The sequence below is a fragment of the Ovis canadensis genome, chromosome 1, assembly GCF_042477335.2.
Source record: "Ovis canadensis isolate MfBH-ARS-UI-01 breed Bighorn chromosome 1, ARS-UI_OviCan_v2, whole genome shotgun sequence".
NCBI classification, from domain to species: Eukaryota; Metazoa; Chordata; class Mammalia; order Artiodactyla; family Bovidae; genus Ovis; species Ovis canadensis.
This window is the reverse complement of record NC_091245.1, coordinates 62,095,576-62,113,672: the sequence shown is the minus strand read 5'-3', so window position 1 is coordinate 62,113,672 and position 18,097 is coordinate 62,095,576. Positions and strand designations below refer to the sequence as shown.

The window sequence follows — 18,097 nt, the reverse complement described above, 5'->3', positions numbered from 1 at the left end:
ATCCAATATTTGTAAGAGAAAAAGTTGAGGGAATTTCAAATGATGATAGTTCTGGAGTGAAGATATGCCCAGATCTTTAGAACCAGTTACATACAGAAATGAAGAAACTAGAATTTACACAAGCTTAACAATGATAAAATGAAGCAGTCACTGGTTATACAATGCATCAATGTTTATAAATGTTTGTAGTAACAAAGCTAAAAATGGTAAGTTATTAATTACCTAAAAAGGTATTTCTTGAGGTAAATGACAACTATAGTAATACACATTAGTCAACCTGGCTAAAACCAGAAGAGGTAATGGTGAAGCTCAAAAACACCTCTAAAGAAAAAAAATATATATAAATTCATAGTTCACTATTACAAAGTAAGGGTGAGGGCTCTTCTAGTGTTAATCTTTAAAATATGAATATTTTCAATATTATTTTACGAGTAATTTAGACTAACAGTATTAGGAAAATGTAGAAACACTTTAGAGACTATGGAATAAATCTAGTAGTTTCTCAGTAAACACCCAGTTAGAATAGGCTAGTGGCCATTTGACCCTCTATTGCTCCATTCTTACCCAAATACATAAGAACTAGGAATCCATAAGCATCTGAAGTATACACAGAAAATAAATCAGGAAATAAGGGCACTAAATAGAATCCAAGACTCAAATTGTTCTATCCTTTCAAGATACTTTAATTTTGCAGTTATTAATTAAAAAACACAGTTGTTTTTAGCATTTCCTAGCTACAGGAGTGCATAGGAAATTCCATTCTAAATAAAGAAGTAATTAATGAAATAACAACACACCTTAACATTTTACATTGATAGGTTACAGTTTACAAGGTGCTTTCACATACATTATTTCATTTGATTCTTCAACAAGCAGAAAAAACAGTAGGAAAGAAAAATGATTTTTTTTTAGGTTTACAATGAGTATTTTCAGGCCAATGGGCACTCACCACAGGAACATATCAGAACAAGACAGCAATGCCCACAAGCCACAATATCATTTTGGTAGGTTGACAGTTTGATATCAATTGGATATTTAGCATCAGTGAAGGAGGAAGGAATCAGAACAGACACGAGGTTCTCATGATATTCAAAGAACTGTAAGAACATTGCAAGAATTAAGGAGAAGAAAGATGCCCTAGAATATCACCTTACTGAGACTTACTTCAAAGCATGTTATCCCCTCAGAATGTCAAAAATCATCAAACATGGGGAAGTTAGAAGGGACCTTGGAAACTGCCTAATGGAACTCGTCCATTTCACAGATAAGAGAACTGAGGCCAAGATCACTGATGATAGTGACAGACAAGTCTTGATACTCAGATGCCTTGACTTTCAGTCCATGGCTCCTTTCCTGACAATGTCATCTCCTCATTATTTCTTCTGTTTCAAATAACGTAATCTGAGATTAAATACTGATTCATTCCACTTATTTCTTATTCAAGTTTTTATCTTACTTTTGGCTAAACTGTGGCTGAAACTGGGAGTTTTATATAATTGTAAGATATTCTAATTCAGTGTATTTGAGTGGTTGGAAACAGACTCCCTTGATGGAGTGGGACAAAGCTTGCTGTTATCCTTCAAATGGGAAGTTAAATGGAATGGCTAAATAGCCTTCAAAGCCAATGCGTGCCTACAGGTCATCCACCCAGGCAGATTTTATAGCAAATTTGTGCCAGGCAGTAATTTCATGATTTTCTTTTTTGTTTTTTAAGAATTCATAGAAATCTTTTTAATTACTGAAAACTAAAAATGTAATAATCAAATTGTCACCCCATGATTTACTAAAATTATTATGTAATAATTTTACAATAATATACAACATAGGTACCATAGCATTTATAGCATACATATTGAATACATGATCAGCATGTTCTTGGGTCTAAATGAAATACAAAAAACCTAAATTATTTTATACAAATGATGTTTTAGATTTATTAACATGATATATTATTACATAAAATTTGTTACAGCAAAGTATTTCATATTTTCCTTGCACATTTTAAATATAAGTGGACCAACAAATCAGTATCAGCTTTAAGTGACATGACCATGCAGAAACACTTGACAACCAAAAGATGTACAGACTGATGCAGAGAACATCTCAGGCAGATTTCTCCAGCATCTTCAAAGGTTTTACAAAGGTGTGGTACACATGAGAAGAAGCAGAATCAGTGACCTACCTGCACCGATAATGAAGCAGAGTGTTTATATACATTAAGATCAGTTTGATTAAATACAGCTCATCTTATATGCATGTAAATTGATCATAAAAATGAACACAGTTTATTTTCAACTATTTTGGTGTGTTGTTTTAAGATAGGTCACTGACACACAGAGATAAAACCAGACAGGAAATTTAAGAGCAAAGAAAAAAATATTAAAAAATTGAGTTAAGCCATGGATTCTCAACAGTGAACGAAATGGGCAAAAATGCTTGAAATTTCCACATGATAGCAATGTTATTAAGTCAGCTGGCAAAAAAAAGTATATTAAAAAAACAAATACTAAAATTGTATTTGCATGATCATAATTCCATTTACTGAAAGAAGCTAGAAATTATGACATATCTAAAAATACCACACCTCAAAATTAAAATGCAACTGTGGCAGTTTTGTCCCCTTTCCTCATTGCCGAGGCACAGGACGAAAGCTGAAGTTGCAGCAGTGCCTCTATCTCAGGCTGACACATACAGTACACCAGCATAATCACCTGGCAACAAAGCAAAGCAAAACAAACAAAATACCTCTAAACAAAAGTGCCTCTATATCATTTACAAGAATCCAGCCATTTGTTTGGCTTAGATGAGTATTTGTTCGGCTTAGATGAGTGTTTGTTCACACCAATGTTCTTTTAGTTCATTTCTCTTCCTTTAAAAAGTTTACAATGGGGACTCTTTGAGAAACTTACAAATTTGTCACTTTCATTAGTCATGTTCTATTAAAATACTGTCTAAAATCCTTATGGAAAGTTAAAGTTTATAAATCTTAGAACTCTGCTCTTGATACCTATATAAGTGCTGGTACCAACTGAGAGAATCTGGATGATTATGATCCATGTTATTAGCTTTTCCTGCAAATGAGACACAATTGTCACACTGCACAGGTTGGCCACGTATTTACTCAAGGGGAGGATGACAGAAAAGGCAGTGAAGTGACACAGAGCTTCTGATCTGTGTGAATCCAAACTGCTGGGTCTAGCTACTCTGCATTAGTGAGTTCTAGGAAAGTTAATGTTTTATTTGTGTACATACCCTTGATGAAAAGACATTCTATCTTTAAAAACTGTCCAGCGTTTTGGCAAAAACTGAGTATGAGCTATTCAAAGTAAAAATAATTAGAAAGCATATCCTCAAGCAACTGACCAACACAAATATTGGTTAAGAGTTACTAAAAGCAACATTTATCCTTCCCTTCCAAAGTCACATAGCCATAACACTGCCCATTTGAAACACCAAGAAAATAAAATGAGCACTATTTGCAGAAAAATTAATGGAAATGAAACAGGACGGAATGGATGTAGAAGAGAAGAATGACGAACCAAAGGGAAGCGGGAGAGTGTCTAGTTCTGTGTTACGGCACAGACAATGCTTGCTTAGCGGTGCCTCGTTACAGAGGTGGATGCAGAGTGCACACACGGATGACGGGAATAGAGACCTCACTCAGTCGCTGGAATGAAGGAACTCGGTAACTGCTTTGACAAGGACGGTCTCAGCTCTACCTTATCTCTTAACAGAGTGCAAAGACTGAGTGTGAGCTCCGATGTCATCTTGTTGCTCTAAAATTCACAAAATTCTTTCCCACATTTTTCTGTTATAGAGACACGGATATCTTCTTCTTCATAGTCATCAAAGTTGCTGGTATCTCCAGAGCCTCTGAACTTTGGTATGAATGGAGCTTCAACCTGTAATTGAGAAACAGAAAACAAGAGTGATATTATGATTTATTATAAGAAATATATATATTTGGTCTTAGTGTCAGTTCCTGGCACAAGCTCCTAAAGCCTTTGGATCTCCTGAGTTGAGCATGGCAAAGGTGTCTTTTTTATGTTAATGAGGTGTCTTTGGGAAAGCCCATAGGTAACTTAAGTAGGGTGGCTGGTTGCCAGGGTACCAGCCTTGTGATTAGAAGGTTGGAACTTTCAGTTCACTACCTGACCTGGGGAAGGAGTACATCAAGGTTGTATACTGTCACCCTACTTATTTAACTTTTATGCAGAGTACATCATGCAAAATGCCATGCTAGATGAAGCAGAAGCTGGAATCAAGATTGCTGGGAGAACTATAACAACCTCAGATATGCAGATGACATGACCCTTATGGCAGAAAGTGAAGAGGAACTAAAGAGCCTCTTGATGAAGATGAAAGAGGAGAGTGAAAAAGCTGGTTTAAAACTCAACATTCAGAAAACTAAGATCATGGCATCTGGTCACTTCATGGCAAGTAGATGGGGAAACAACGGAAACAGCGACAGACTTTATTTTCTCGGGCTCCAAAACCACTGTGGACGGCGACTGCAGCCATGAAATTAAAAGACGCTTGCTCCTTGGAAGAAAAGCTATGACAAACCTGGATAGCGTATGAAAAAGCAGAGACATTACTTTGATGACATAGGTCCATCTCGTCAAAGCTATGGTTTTTCCAGCAGTCATGTATTGATGTGAGAGCTGGACCATAAAGAAGGCTGAGTGCTGAAGAACTGATTCTTTCAAACTGTGGTGCTGCAGAAGCCTCTTGAGAGTTCCTTGGACAGCAAGGAGATCAAACCAGTTAATCCTAGAGGAAATCAATCCTGAATATTCACTGGAAGGACTGATGCTGAAGCTGAAGCTCTAGTACTTTGGCTACCTGCTGTGAAGAGCCAACTCATTGGAAAAGACCTTGATGATGGGAAAAATTGAAGGCAGAAGGTGAAGGGGATGACAGAGGACCAAATGGTTGGATGGCTTTCCCAACTCAATGGACAGGAGTTTGAGCAAACTCCGGGAGATAGTGAAGGACAGGGTGTTGCAGTCCTTGGGGTTGTAAAGAGTTGGACACGACTGAGCAACTAAAACCACAACCTGATCTGAGAGGGAAGAGGGGCTGGAGATTGAGTTCAATTAGACTCCCCTGGTGGCTCAGTGGTAAACAATTTGTCTGCCAATACATGAGACAGGAGAAAACGGTTCGATCTCTGAAAACTTCAGAGATCCACTGGATCCACTGGAGGAGGAAATGGCAACCCATTCCAGTGTTCTTGCCTGGGAAATCCTAGGGACAGAGGAGTCTGGAGGACTATAGTGCTTGGGGTCGCAAAGAGTCAGACATGATTGAGCAACTGAACACTCACACCAAAGGGCAGTAATTGAGTCAATTATGCCTATATAATGAGGCCTTTATGAAACCCCAAAAGGAAAGAGTTTGGATTCTGGAGAGCTTCTGAGGTGGTGAACCAGTGGGGACTTGGGGAGAACGGCATTCCTAGAGAGAGCAGGAAACTAGGATCCCCTTTCTACATACCCTGTCCTAGGCCTCTCTTCCATCTGGCTATTCTTGAGTTACACCGTTTATAATAAACTGGTCACCCAGTAAGCAACTTTTCTCAGTTCTGTGAGCCAGTTTAGCAAATTAATTGAACCCCAAGGTTTTGGGGGAATCTTCATCTATAGCTTGTTAGTCAGAAGCACAAACTGGACTTGCAGTTGGTATCTCTAGACAGGAAGTATCAGGAGTGAGTTAGTTGCTTGGTTGCATGGAAAAAGAGGAAAAAGAAATGCCTGAGAATTTCCAAACACTAAGGAAAATAAATTCTTATTATTACTAACGCAGTGGCAATCTTTAAATGCCTTTAAGTCCCTAAATGATACAACATTAAAATAAGAAACTAATTATAGGTTTGCTATTAATCTCAACATTTTCATTCAAAATATGGTACAGGCCAACAAACTTGAAATTTCTAGGATAATTCACTGCTGCCATCAAAATACTGGTACTTAAGGTTACAGAAGATGAGATGGTTGGATGGCATCACCGACTTGATGGATGTGAGTTTGAGCAAGCTCTGGGAGTTGGTGATGGACAGGGAGACCTGGAATGTTGCAGTTCATGGGGTCGTAAAGAGTCAGACATGACTGAGCGACTGAACTGGACTGAAAATTACAGAACTCTAGATTTCCTTCATCAGTTTCTTATTTCTGAAGTCTATGTTTCTATCCTCCTTTCCTTAATTCCTTCCTCTTTAGGTTATTTTTTTTATTCCCAAGATTATTTTGTTTAAAATATCTGGCTATCAAAACTTTCTAGGAAATTTGAAAAGTCTTTTAGAATTACAAAATTGTTAAATTCTGAACATTTTTCTCTGTAGATCCTAAAAATAAAATGTCTTTCCATTATTTAAAATAAGTCTTTATGAAGATTATGTTGTGTATGGAATATGTCTGAGGAAAAGATTTTAAAAGCTGAAAAAATAACATCACAATTTACACAGCATCTATAATGTTTATAAACAATTATTTGCTTCATTCCTTTCTCAAAATAACACTGTGAGAGAGGCGGGGCAGGTAGCCTTATTCCCATTTTACAGATTATAAAACAGAAAGTTGATCAGATTCATATGACTAGTAAGTAGCTACAGTAGGTTTCAAATTTATAAGTCTTCACTTTTAGTCCAGAGCTGTTTCTAATATTTATACCAGTGATTTTCAATGAGTTTTGATTAATATGCCTTTACATCTTTGAGTATATATCACCAATAAATATACAGTTTTAAATTTATAAATAATTTATATACATGGCTAAATTATTACAAGATACAAACAAACATCTAAGAAAATAAGGTAAAAAATAAGGAGGAATGGGAAGTCTAACTGGTTGCCTTGTGTGCCCTGTATGGGGGCCTGCAGGTCTGCACGACACAGAAGAATGAACTAAGCAGACAGTCGCTTCATGTCTAGCCAGGCAGTAATTTAGGATCACACCTATTGAGACAATCATCTCTAGAAAATGACTGTACAGTGTGAGCTGTCCAGGCCATTTTCTTCCCTTTCTATCTTTCTGCCAGATGACTTTGACTATTTTTTGTTCATGAGCACTTGGTCAAAGAACAAAGACTATGAAAACTATTCAAACTTTCTATCATTTTTGTACTTATCTACATACTTATCACTGATATGATACTAAAACAAATGGCTATTTTAAAGTACTGAATTATTTCTATTTGTAAATTATTCAGAGATTCCCAAGTTCACTTCTGTTAATCATCAAGATTTACTATCAATTTGCCCAATACAATAACCTGTTATACTGTGCTACTTCTCAGCAGATAGGCTGTTTAACCTAGATTCATCATTTGGATAAGCAGTAGCAGTTCTACACCTTTTAAGAGTAATTGTTTAAAATACATGGTATGCATAGAATAGTAAATATTGGCTAAGTAACAGAAATGTTTATTTCTAAATATAAGTTTTTAAATAGTTAAAACACATCATACATTTTTAGAATATTAATAAGGACAAACCTCAAGGAAATCTAATTGATCCATCTAAATACAGCATTAATTAACAGTACTATAACAATATAGTATAGTGATAATTACAAAGGTATATAAATGATTTTATAGGAAAATATAAAATTCTAAAATTAATAATAGGCAAAAATTTGAAGAGGCCAATATCTACAGAATTAATTTGTTTTCATTTCCAAGGTATAAATATAATTTCTATCTTTCTTAAATTTCCCAAAGAAACTTGGAAAATTTCCAACCTAATTTTATGAATCTATATAATTTCAACTCCAGAAAAACCAAAACTATAGGTTGATAAAATTTAAGACTATAGAAGTAAAAACCCTAAATAAATCTTTAGCAAATTAATTACAGGCAGATATTAAAATAATAATACCCATGATTAAAGGATATTCATTTCAGGAATGTTAGGATATCTCACCAATATAACTCTTTATACTAACATGTCAAAGAATATAAAATACAATATACTGGCAGTCAAGGATATTTCCTTAACCTGATCAAGAATACTTATCCAAGACAAACGGCTAATATCATATCTGGTGGTAAAGCATAAAAAGCATTTGCATTCAAAAGAGAACATGATAAGACTGTTCAACAGGCCCACTATTTTAAAATATTGTTCTAGACATTCTAGCATATACAAATAAAATGGAAATAAAAGATATTAAAAAGAAGACCAATGACACCTCTACCCACTGTGATGCTCTTCCAGTGAAATCTAAGGAAATCAGTAACAGAATTTACTTAGTAAGGTGGCCAATCATAATAAACATAGAAATGTTTTCTCCCCCATACTCTTATACTCACAGTAGCAACCAAAATATAAATTTAAGGAAAAACTTTGAGAAAGAAATTGGACTTGTATGAAGTAAGGAGTTTCTAAAACCTTACCAAATAACAAAATGTTTGAATAACTGCACAAATATAACATGTTCATTATGAAGAATTTTCAATAATTTTGGTTTTCTTCTAATTAATACATGTAATCCCAATTAAGATCCCCCAATACAACATAAGTATTTGGGAAGACCAACAAAACAGAGGAATTACTGCTTATTGGGTAGAGAGTTTCAGTTCTGCAGGAGGAAGTTCTGGAGATGGATGGCAGTGATGGTGGCACAACAGTATGCATGTACTTAATGTCCCTGAACAGAACACTTACATTTGGTTAACATATTAAATTTTATGTTATATGTACTTTACTACAATAAAACTGGAGAAAACTGAAACATGTATTTTTCATAAATATTTATAAGAATTCCACACATTAAATATATAAGTACCTTGAAAATTGAAAAAAATCACATTATAAACCTACATAAAATGATGTGGTGGTTCCCTGACGGCTCAGGAGACTGCAGGAGTTGCAGGAGACTGGGGTTTGATCTCTGGGTGGGGAAGATCCCGTGGAGGAGGGAATGGCAACGCACTCCAGTGTGCCTAAATAGTCCCATGGACAGAGGAGCCTAGCAGACTACATAGTTCATGGGGTTGCAAAGAGTTGAGCGTGACTAAGTATGCATGCAGTCTGAAGTTGAGGGGAAAGTGAAAGCCTGGAGGAAGCAGATTTACTATTGAAGGTGGTTGGACTGTAGTGAGGAAGAGAACAGAAATAAAAGGAAGAAATATGCCAACTGTTAATAGAGGTACTGTCTGAATGATGGGATTATGATGATTTAAAATTTATTTACTTAACAAATTACCTCATGACAACTGTATGAAACACACCTCAACCGGCAAGAAAAATAGAGCCAATCTATTTTTCTCTCCAAACTACTTTCTTTTGCATTCTCTACTTTAACCTAAATGTTGAGGATGAGAAATCTGATGCTTTAAAGTAGTTAAGTAATTTGCTTGAGCTCTCACTCCTAATGGTTGGCTGATCTGGGATGCAAATCAATGTCTACCTAAGCCCAGAGTTCATGCTCACACTTTACTACCTTCTGAGGCAGTCTGAAAAGGCAAAATGAGAGGATACTGAAAGAGGAACTCCCCAGGTCAGTAGGTGCCCAATATGCTGCTGGAGATCAGTGGAGAAATGACTCCAGAAAGAATGAAGGGATGGAGCCAAAGCAAAAACAATACCCAGTTGTGGATGTGACTGGTGATAGAAGCAAGGTCCGATGCTGTAAAGAGCAATATTGCATAGGAACCTGGAATGTCAGGTCCATGAATCAAGGCAAATTGGAAGTGGTCAAACAGGAGATGGCAAGAGTAAACGTCATATTCTAGGAATCAGCAAACTAAAATGGACTGGAATGGGTGAATTTAACTTAGATGACCATTATATCTACTACTGCGCGCAGGAATCCCTTAGAAGAAATGGAGTAGCCATCATGGTCAACAAAAGAGTCTGAAATGCAGTACTTGGATGCAATCTCAAAAATGACAGAATGATCTCTGTTCGATTTCAAGGCAAATCAATCAATATCACAGTAATCCAAGTCTATGCCCCAACCGGTAATGCTGAAGAAACTGAAGTTGAACGGTTTTATGAAGACCTACAAGACTTTTTGGAACTAACACCCAAAAAAGATGTCCTTTTCATTATAGGGGACTGGAATGCAAAAGTAGGAAGTTAAGAAGCACCTGGGGTAACAGGGAAATTTGGCCTTGGAATACGGAATGAAGCAGGGAAAAGACTAATAGAGTTTTGCCAAGAGAACACACTGGTCATAGCAAACACCCTCTTCCAACAACACAAGAGAAGACTCTACACATGGATATCACCAGATGGTCAACACCGAAATCAGACTGATTATATTCTTTGCAGCCAAAGATGGAGAAGCTCTATACAGTCAGCAAAATCAAGACCAGGAGCTGACTGTGGCTCAGATCATGAACTCCTTATTGCTAAATTCAGACTTAAATTGAAGAAAGTAGGGAAAACCACTAGACCATTCAGGTATGACCTAAATCAAATCCTTTATGATTATACAGTGGAAGTGAGAAATAGATTTAAGGGACCAGATCTGATAGATAGAGTGCCTGATGAACTATGGACGGAGGTTTGCGACACTGTACAGGAGACAGGAATCAAGACCATCCCCATGGAAAAGAAATGCAAAAAAGCAAAATGGCTGTCTGGGCAGGCCTTACAAATAGCTGTGAAAAGAAGAGAAGCGAAAAGCAAAGGAGAAAAGGAAAGGTATAAGCATCTGAATGCAGAGTTTCAAAGAATAGCAAGAAGAGATCAGAAAGCCTTCCTCAGCGATCAATGCAAAGAAATAGAGGAGAGCAACAGAATGGGAAAGACTAGAGATCTCTTCAAGAAAATTAGGGATACCAAGGGAACATTTCATGCAAAGATGGGCTCAATAAAGGACAGAAATGGTATGGACCTAACAGAAGCAGAAGACAGATATTAAGAAGAGGTGGCAAGAATACACACAAGAACTGTATAAAAAAGATCTTCACGACCAAGATAATCATGATGGTGTGATCACCAATTCTAGAGTCAGACATCCTGGAATGTGAAGTCAAGTGGGCCTTAGAAAGCATCACTACGAACAAAGCTAGTGGAGGTGATGGAATTCCAGTTGAGCTATTTCAAATCCTGAAAGATGGTGATGTGAAAGTGCTGCACTTAATATGCCAGCAAATTTGAAAAACTCAGCAGTGGCCACAGGACTGGAAAAGGTCAGTTTTCATTCCAATTCCAAAGAAAGGCAATGCCAAAGAATGCTCAAACTACTGCACAATTGCACTCATCTCACATGCTAGTAAAGTCATGCTCAAAATTCTCCAAGCCAGGCTTTAGCAATATGTGAACCGTGAACTTCCAGATGTTCAAGATGGTTTTAGAAAAGGCAGAGGAACCAGAGATCAAATGGCCAACATCCGCTGGATCACTGAAAAAGCAATAGAGTTCCAGAAAAGCACCTATTTCTGCTTTATTAACTATGCCAAAGCCTTTGACTGTGTGGATCACAATAAACAGTGGAAAATTCTGAAAGAGATGGGAATACCAGACCACCTGACCTGCCTCTTGAAAAATCTGTATGCAAGTCAGGAAGCAACAGTTAGAAGTGGACATGGAACAACAGACTGGTTTCAAATAGGAAAAGGAGCATGTCAAGGCTGTATATTGTCACCCTGCTTATTTATATGCAAAGTACATCATGAGAAACGCTGGGCTGGATGATGCATGAGGTGGAACCAAGATTGCCAGAAATATCAATAATTTCAGATATGCAGATGACACCACCCTTATGGCAGAAAGTGAAGAGGAACTAAAGAACCTCATGATGAAAGTGAAAGAGGAGAGTGAAAAAGTTGGCTTAAAGCTCAACATTCAGAAAACTAAGATCCCATCACTTCCGGTCCCATCGCTTCATGACAAATAGATGTGGTAACAGTGGCTTACTTTATTTTTTTGAGCTCCAAAATCACTGCAGATGGTGACTACAGCCATAAAATTAAAAAGATGCTTACTCCTTGGAAGAAAAGTTATGAGCAACCTAGACAGCATATTAAAAAGCATAGACATTACTTTACCAACAAAGGTCCATTTAGTCAAGGCTATGGTTTTTCCAGTAGTCATGTATGGATGTGAGAGTTGGACTGTAAAGAAAGCTGAGCACCGAAGAATTGATGCTTTTGAACTGTGGTGTTGAGGAGACTCTTGCATGTCCCTTGGACCGCAAGGAGTGCAACCAGTTCAACCTAAAGGAAATCAGTCCTGGGTGTTCACTGGATGGACTGATGGTGAAGCTGAAACTCCAATACTTTGGCCACTTGATGCGAAGAGCTGACTCATTTGAAAAGACCCTGATCCTGGGAGGGATTGGGAGCACGAGGAGAAAGGGACGACAGAGGATGAGATTCCTGGATGGCATCACTGACTCGATGGCCATGAGTTTGGGTAACCTCTGGGAGTTGGTGATGGACAGGGAGGCCTGGCATGCTGCGGTTCATGGGGTCGCAAAGAGTCGGACTCAACTGAGTGACTGAACTGAACTGAACTGAAAGGGCTAATGTGGTCCGGGAACTGGGAATTTGAAGAACCCAGAATTAAATATGTTGTTCTTATTTAGTCGCTAAGTCCAGCCCAAGTCTTTGCATCCCGAGGAATGTGGCCCCCTAAGGTCCTTAGTCCATGGGATTTCCCAGGCAAGAATACTGAAGTGGGCTGCCATTTTCCTCTCCAGGGGATACTCTCGACCCAGGGATTAAACCTGTGTCCTCTGTATTGACAGGTGGATTCTTTTACCACTGAGCCACCAGGGAAGCTAATATAGATGTTATTTAACAGCTCAAACAATTTAAAACATTTAACCTTTCTAAGCTGATTTTCTTATCAGTTAATTGAGGAAAATGGCATCACCTATCCCATAGAATTACTTCAAAGATTAAAATGAGACATTACAGTGTTGCTTTTATAAATTTAAAAGCACTACATGGGTGCTGGCAAATTTAGGGAAAATATAATATGTTTATTTATTCCTGGAGGAGGAAATGGCAACCCACTCCAGTATCCTTGCCTGGAAAACCCCATGGACAGAGGAGACTGGAGTCCATGAGGTGGTAAAGAGCCAGACGTGACAGCATGAAAGCACATTATTTATTCACTACATCTAAAATCTATTTTGAGTTGCTCTGGACTTTGTTCTTGACTACATAACACATTCAGTTGAGATAACAATGCTAACAGCAATGTTTCATGAATTTAATGGTTAGAGAGTATCTGAAGCCCTCTTTGAGATACAAAGGCTATACTGGACTCACATTGCTTTGGTCTTGCTATGTTTCCTATTTACTGAATTACATTTTTTTTTAAGTGTTAAAAAATATTTTATAAGAATATAAATTAGAAAAACAACTATTTACAATTAGAACATTTACATTTTTTTCCCAAGGAAATTCACTCATATGGCTTCATGGCGTTATTAGATATGGTAAATTTTGGAGACATTAGATGTTTTGGTTTTATAGGAAAAGAAAAAGAAAAAAATAACATATTCAAGATGAAAATACTTCATTCATATCAATTATCTCTAACTGGGCATTTAAGAAGGAAAAGGAGAGATAAAGGTAATTCAGCATAGCAAAAGTTTTTCTTAAATGTCTCAATTTATCCCAAAGGTAAAGTAATGATGACTGAAAAATATCTTAATGAATCCAACAATTAAATGTTACTAAATCTGGCTGTGTGCTTCTGGGTAGGTGGGTATATTTGTTTACATATTGTCTTACTAACGTGACTTTACATCAGCTTTGAAGTGCAGATTATTAGGACACTAATATGTACTTGCCATGGCATATGAAAAGTAAAAGGTATTGGTAGGGAAAATTTGACAAGGAAAATATTTCCAGTTGATGATCTATACAGACTATACGCTTTCCCTTCTATCAAGGAGAAAACTCATTTAAGTTGTGAGCTATAAGGTTCTTTGTTGTTTAGTCGCTAAGTCATATCTGACTCTTTTGCAACCCCAATGGACTGTACTTGGCCAATCTCCTTTATCCATGGGATTTCCCAGGCAAGAACATTGGAATGGACTGCCATTTCCTTCTCCAGGGATCTTCCTGACCCAGGGATCAAACCCACGTCTCCTGCATTAGCAGGCATATTCTTTACCACTGAGACACCAAGGAAGCCCTATACAGGTTCTTTAAGTTCTACACAAGATTAATTCAAAAGGTAAAAAATATTAAAACTTTGTGCTAAGTTGAAGATACCTCTACTACATATAATTTAAATAGTAACTTAAAAAGCTTTCAAATTAAAGAAAGAACACGCTCACCTTTCTCTGGTAAATAGCAATCCAATCTGTTGTAGCAAACCACTTGTGAGTTTTTATATCACTCACACCATTCTTTAGATTTCCAAACCGCTTTGTTAAGTCTACCTGCAGTAGGTTCCTTAGAAGGTCCTTGAGATCTGAACTGAAGTGAGAAGGGAATCGAACCTGCAAGACAGACCATGTGGTAAGACACACATTCTAAGATTCAAGATATTTCTGAAAAGTATTTTTAAAATGTGTTAGATCATTATATAAACAAAAATATGTAGTGATGACTTTCAAATACTCTTAACTACATACTTCAGTCTTCATAGTAGTCCTTAAAAAAGATAATGATTTAAGTGAATGAATTAAAACTGTTCTCTTAAGATCTTGCTTTGGTCATAAACTTTGGAGCTACTGTTTACGTGGCAAAGAATGGGACATGACTGAGTGACTAACACTTTCACTTTCACTCCAGAAAAATGGACCCCTCTCCAGAAAAATGTTTATAATTATGGAACTTTTCCAGCAATGTAAGAAGGTTTACCCATCTTCAAGAGAGACCCCTTGAATCCCATATTATAAACTTTTGTCTTAGAAACAAATTTAAACTTGTAATTTAAATAGAAAAAGCAGCATATGAAAGATATCAGTATGCACATTTTTTAAAGAGATGATCAAAAAAGCAGTCTAAAAATGATGATAAAAACCCACACTGCCTTTCATAGCATAGGAAACCACTTTTCTTTCACTAGTGGGTGACTTTTAAGCATAATTCTGCTATTATGCAATAGTACAAAAATGATTTAGGTTGGTTTAAAAGCAGTTTCCACTTTCTATATTGTGAAGATTTTAAAATTAGTTGATTGGCCTCCAGCCTTAAAAACAAAGGGAAAAAAACTCCAAATAAGTGAAGATGTTATATATCAGGTAATCAATAAAATAAACTACCAGTCATTGGAGACCTAGGTCAACTTTGTTTTGTTTAAACACTCTTCTCCTCTAACTCTCTATTCCAACCTAACTCTCAGTTCTCACCCTATTATTAATATGAGTACTGAAAAATTAAAATGGGCACTATTAAGGGATGATTTTAGAATGAATAGCTATATCTATGCCTCCTTACTATTTTCTTTCATTATTACCTTTTCTGCATTGTCCTATGCAACTGTGTTCACTCATTTCCACTGCTCTCTTCCCCATCAAACACACACGTATGTATGCATATAGCTACATGTGTGTGAACACGTGCACTTTCATTTTAACCCCATTTTCCTGTTGTGTGCCCAATTTCATGCTCCCACCTTCGCTAAACACAAACACCATTCTCTGGACTATCATGGCCTTAACTTCAAACTGACCATGAATCTTGAAGAAGTGCTTTAAAGGGGTAATAGATGCATTTCTGAACCTGCATTCTTTCTTTGGTTCTCTGCCAGTGCCATCGGCACCTAGAGCGTGCACTGTGTGTCAGACACTACTGCAGGTGGTCTTCACCATGCACTCACTCATCTAACTATGCCGCAGCATTCGCGCATGTACGTCTCACCCAGACTGTGAACTTCCGGAGGGAAGACACTGTGTCATTTTTGTGTTTGTAGTTCCAGGATTTATTAGATCACTTCAAATAAGACCGTTCACCCATCTGACAATAGTGTATTGATAACCTACTATGTGCCAGGTAGTATTCTAGGTGCCGGATGCACAACAGTGAACGAAAACAAGTCTCTGATTTCCTGGCACTTACATCCCAGTCCAATATGACATTCTTGATGAATACAGTATTACTTATATTCTATTAATAAATACAGAGAAACTAAGATTCAGAGACATTATACACCTTACCCAATCATCACACCAGAAAGCAGCAGAACTAGACTAGAAACATAGTCTTACAGTTTTCAGGCCCATGAATTTTACTCTTTATTACACTTCAAACATATAGAACTTAATTTATTATATTCTGACTTTGAAAAAGTTCAACGTACTTGACATAGATTCTCATGTTCTCAAAACAGAAAAACAATTTTAGTATAAATAATAAACTAAAATCACCATCATAACAGAGGAAAACTAGTACTTGTGTCAAGTAACCAAAGACTATTTGAAAGTTGAAAGTTTGGCGTCAACTCATATTAGCGACTAAAAATGTCATTTTTGCAAAGCTTGTATGAGTACAGATTATGAGGTTATATGTTAAAAAAAAAAAGACATGTGAACTACCACTCTCTCTAGTTCCTGCTTTTGACACAATGGCTTATTAGAAGTTAGGCACTGTGCCAAACACTTTACATGCACTGGCTCATAAAATCCAAAATATAACAGCTAAGTAAGTACGACTGCCCCAGTTTTATACCTGATGCAACTAAGACCTATAGGGATTAAGCAATTTGCTCAAGATTACAGAGCTAGTAAGTGGCAGAGCTATAATAGCGAACCAGGACTCTGACTTTAGGGTATATTCTTTAACTTCAGGTTACTGTCAGGAACCTTATAAAAGACTGAAATTTTATCTTAAAAATATCTGCACATTTCTTTATCCTACTTGGAGTAAAAGCTAGAGAATACAAGGTATTCCAAGGCACCCCATCCACTTGAAAAATACCACAATTATTTATAATGATTATATTCTTATTTTGTTTAGATTCTTAAGAAATAGCTTATTTGAAGTAGACTTGTCTTCATTTAGAATAGAGGTTTCATGAATTGTTCAATGAAATATGTCAGTTATTCTCCCCTTCATGATGTTCAGAATGGTAGATAGTGATATACTACAAATAAATCTTTTGAATTCAGGTAATTTGCAATGAAGTGGAAAAAGAATACAGACACCTAAATAAAACAGTTCCTTACTTGGAATGCAAATACAGTGATAGTCCTGAATTAGTTAATGAGTATGTTTATTTGTTTAATCCTCAGACCAGTGTTTCTCAAGTGGGAAGTAGTGGTAGAGGGTTGTGATGGTAGATATCAGAATCATTTGGGAAACTGAAATTCTATATGTGTTCTCCTCACTTCCACATCACACCTTCTTTTCCCTCAGAGATTATGATAGGTAGTCCACACTCCCACGGTAAGCCATATTAATGATGCTGGTACTGCTAAGTCACTTCAGTCGTGTCCGACTCTGTGCGACCCCATAGACGGCAGCCTAGCAGGCTCCCCCATCCCTGGGATTCTCCGGGCAAGAACACTGGAGTGGGTTGCCATTTCCTTCTCCAATGCATGAAAGTGAAAAGTGAAAGTGAAGTCGCTCAGTCGCGTCCGACTCTCAGCGACCCCACGGACTGCAGCCCACCAGGCTCCTCCGTCCATGGGATTTTCCAGGCAAGAGTACTGGAGTGGGGTGCCATTGCCTTCTCTGAGTTTAATTTAGTCTAAAGCTTCATTTTAAAGATAAGGAACTTTTTTAGAAGAAATAAAAATAAGGAACCTGAGCTCCAGTGAGACTATCAACTCAGTTTCATTGTTGGGAAAATAACTTGATTCTCTTGACTCCTACATCTTTCTTCAGGCCAGGCCAGCACAAAATATGTGATAGGGCAAAAAATGTGAAAGCAGCTGTAAAGAGATAGATTTGGAAAAGAGACAGTCTAACCCCATTAAACTGGTGGATCTAAGTGGTGAAGTTATTGGAAACTAGGATCATTTAACATGAAAGAGGGCTTTGTGCAGTATGTGCCCCTTAAAGTGTTTACTGGATGTTTATCCTCTAATATTTCCTGTTTAGGATTCTTTTTCAACCTTTAAAGACCAAGTTAGTTCTGAGCTTCCTAATGATATATTCTTAAGAATAAATCTACTTCTGTAGTGAGGTACACACACATAAGCTTTCAATATATGATGTGTATGAAAATCATCTGAA

At 37.0% G+C, this 18,097-nt stretch overlaps 1 protein-coding gene across 3 annotated transcripts in view; it reads right to left on the bottom strand.

Moving 5' to 3' along the window:
* Positions 1–662: 662 nt before the first annotated feature.
* PRKACB (protein kinase cAMP-activated catalytic subunit beta) overlaps positions 663–18,097 on the bottom strand; it is a 145,879-nt gene continuing 128,444 nt past the window's right edge. For all 3 annotated transcript variants that reach the window (XM_069596231.1, XM_069596241.1, XM_069596221.1), the window contains 2 exons: positions 14,251–14,415; positions 663–3,902 (listed from right to left, as the gene is read on the bottom strand). In XM_069596231.1, the coding sequence (XP_069452332.1) occupies positions 3,777–3,902; positions 14,251–14,415 (291 nt within the window). In that variant the 3' untranslated portion in view covers positions 663–3,776. The remainder of the gene's footprint in view (positions 3,903–14,250; positions 14,416–18,097) is intronic.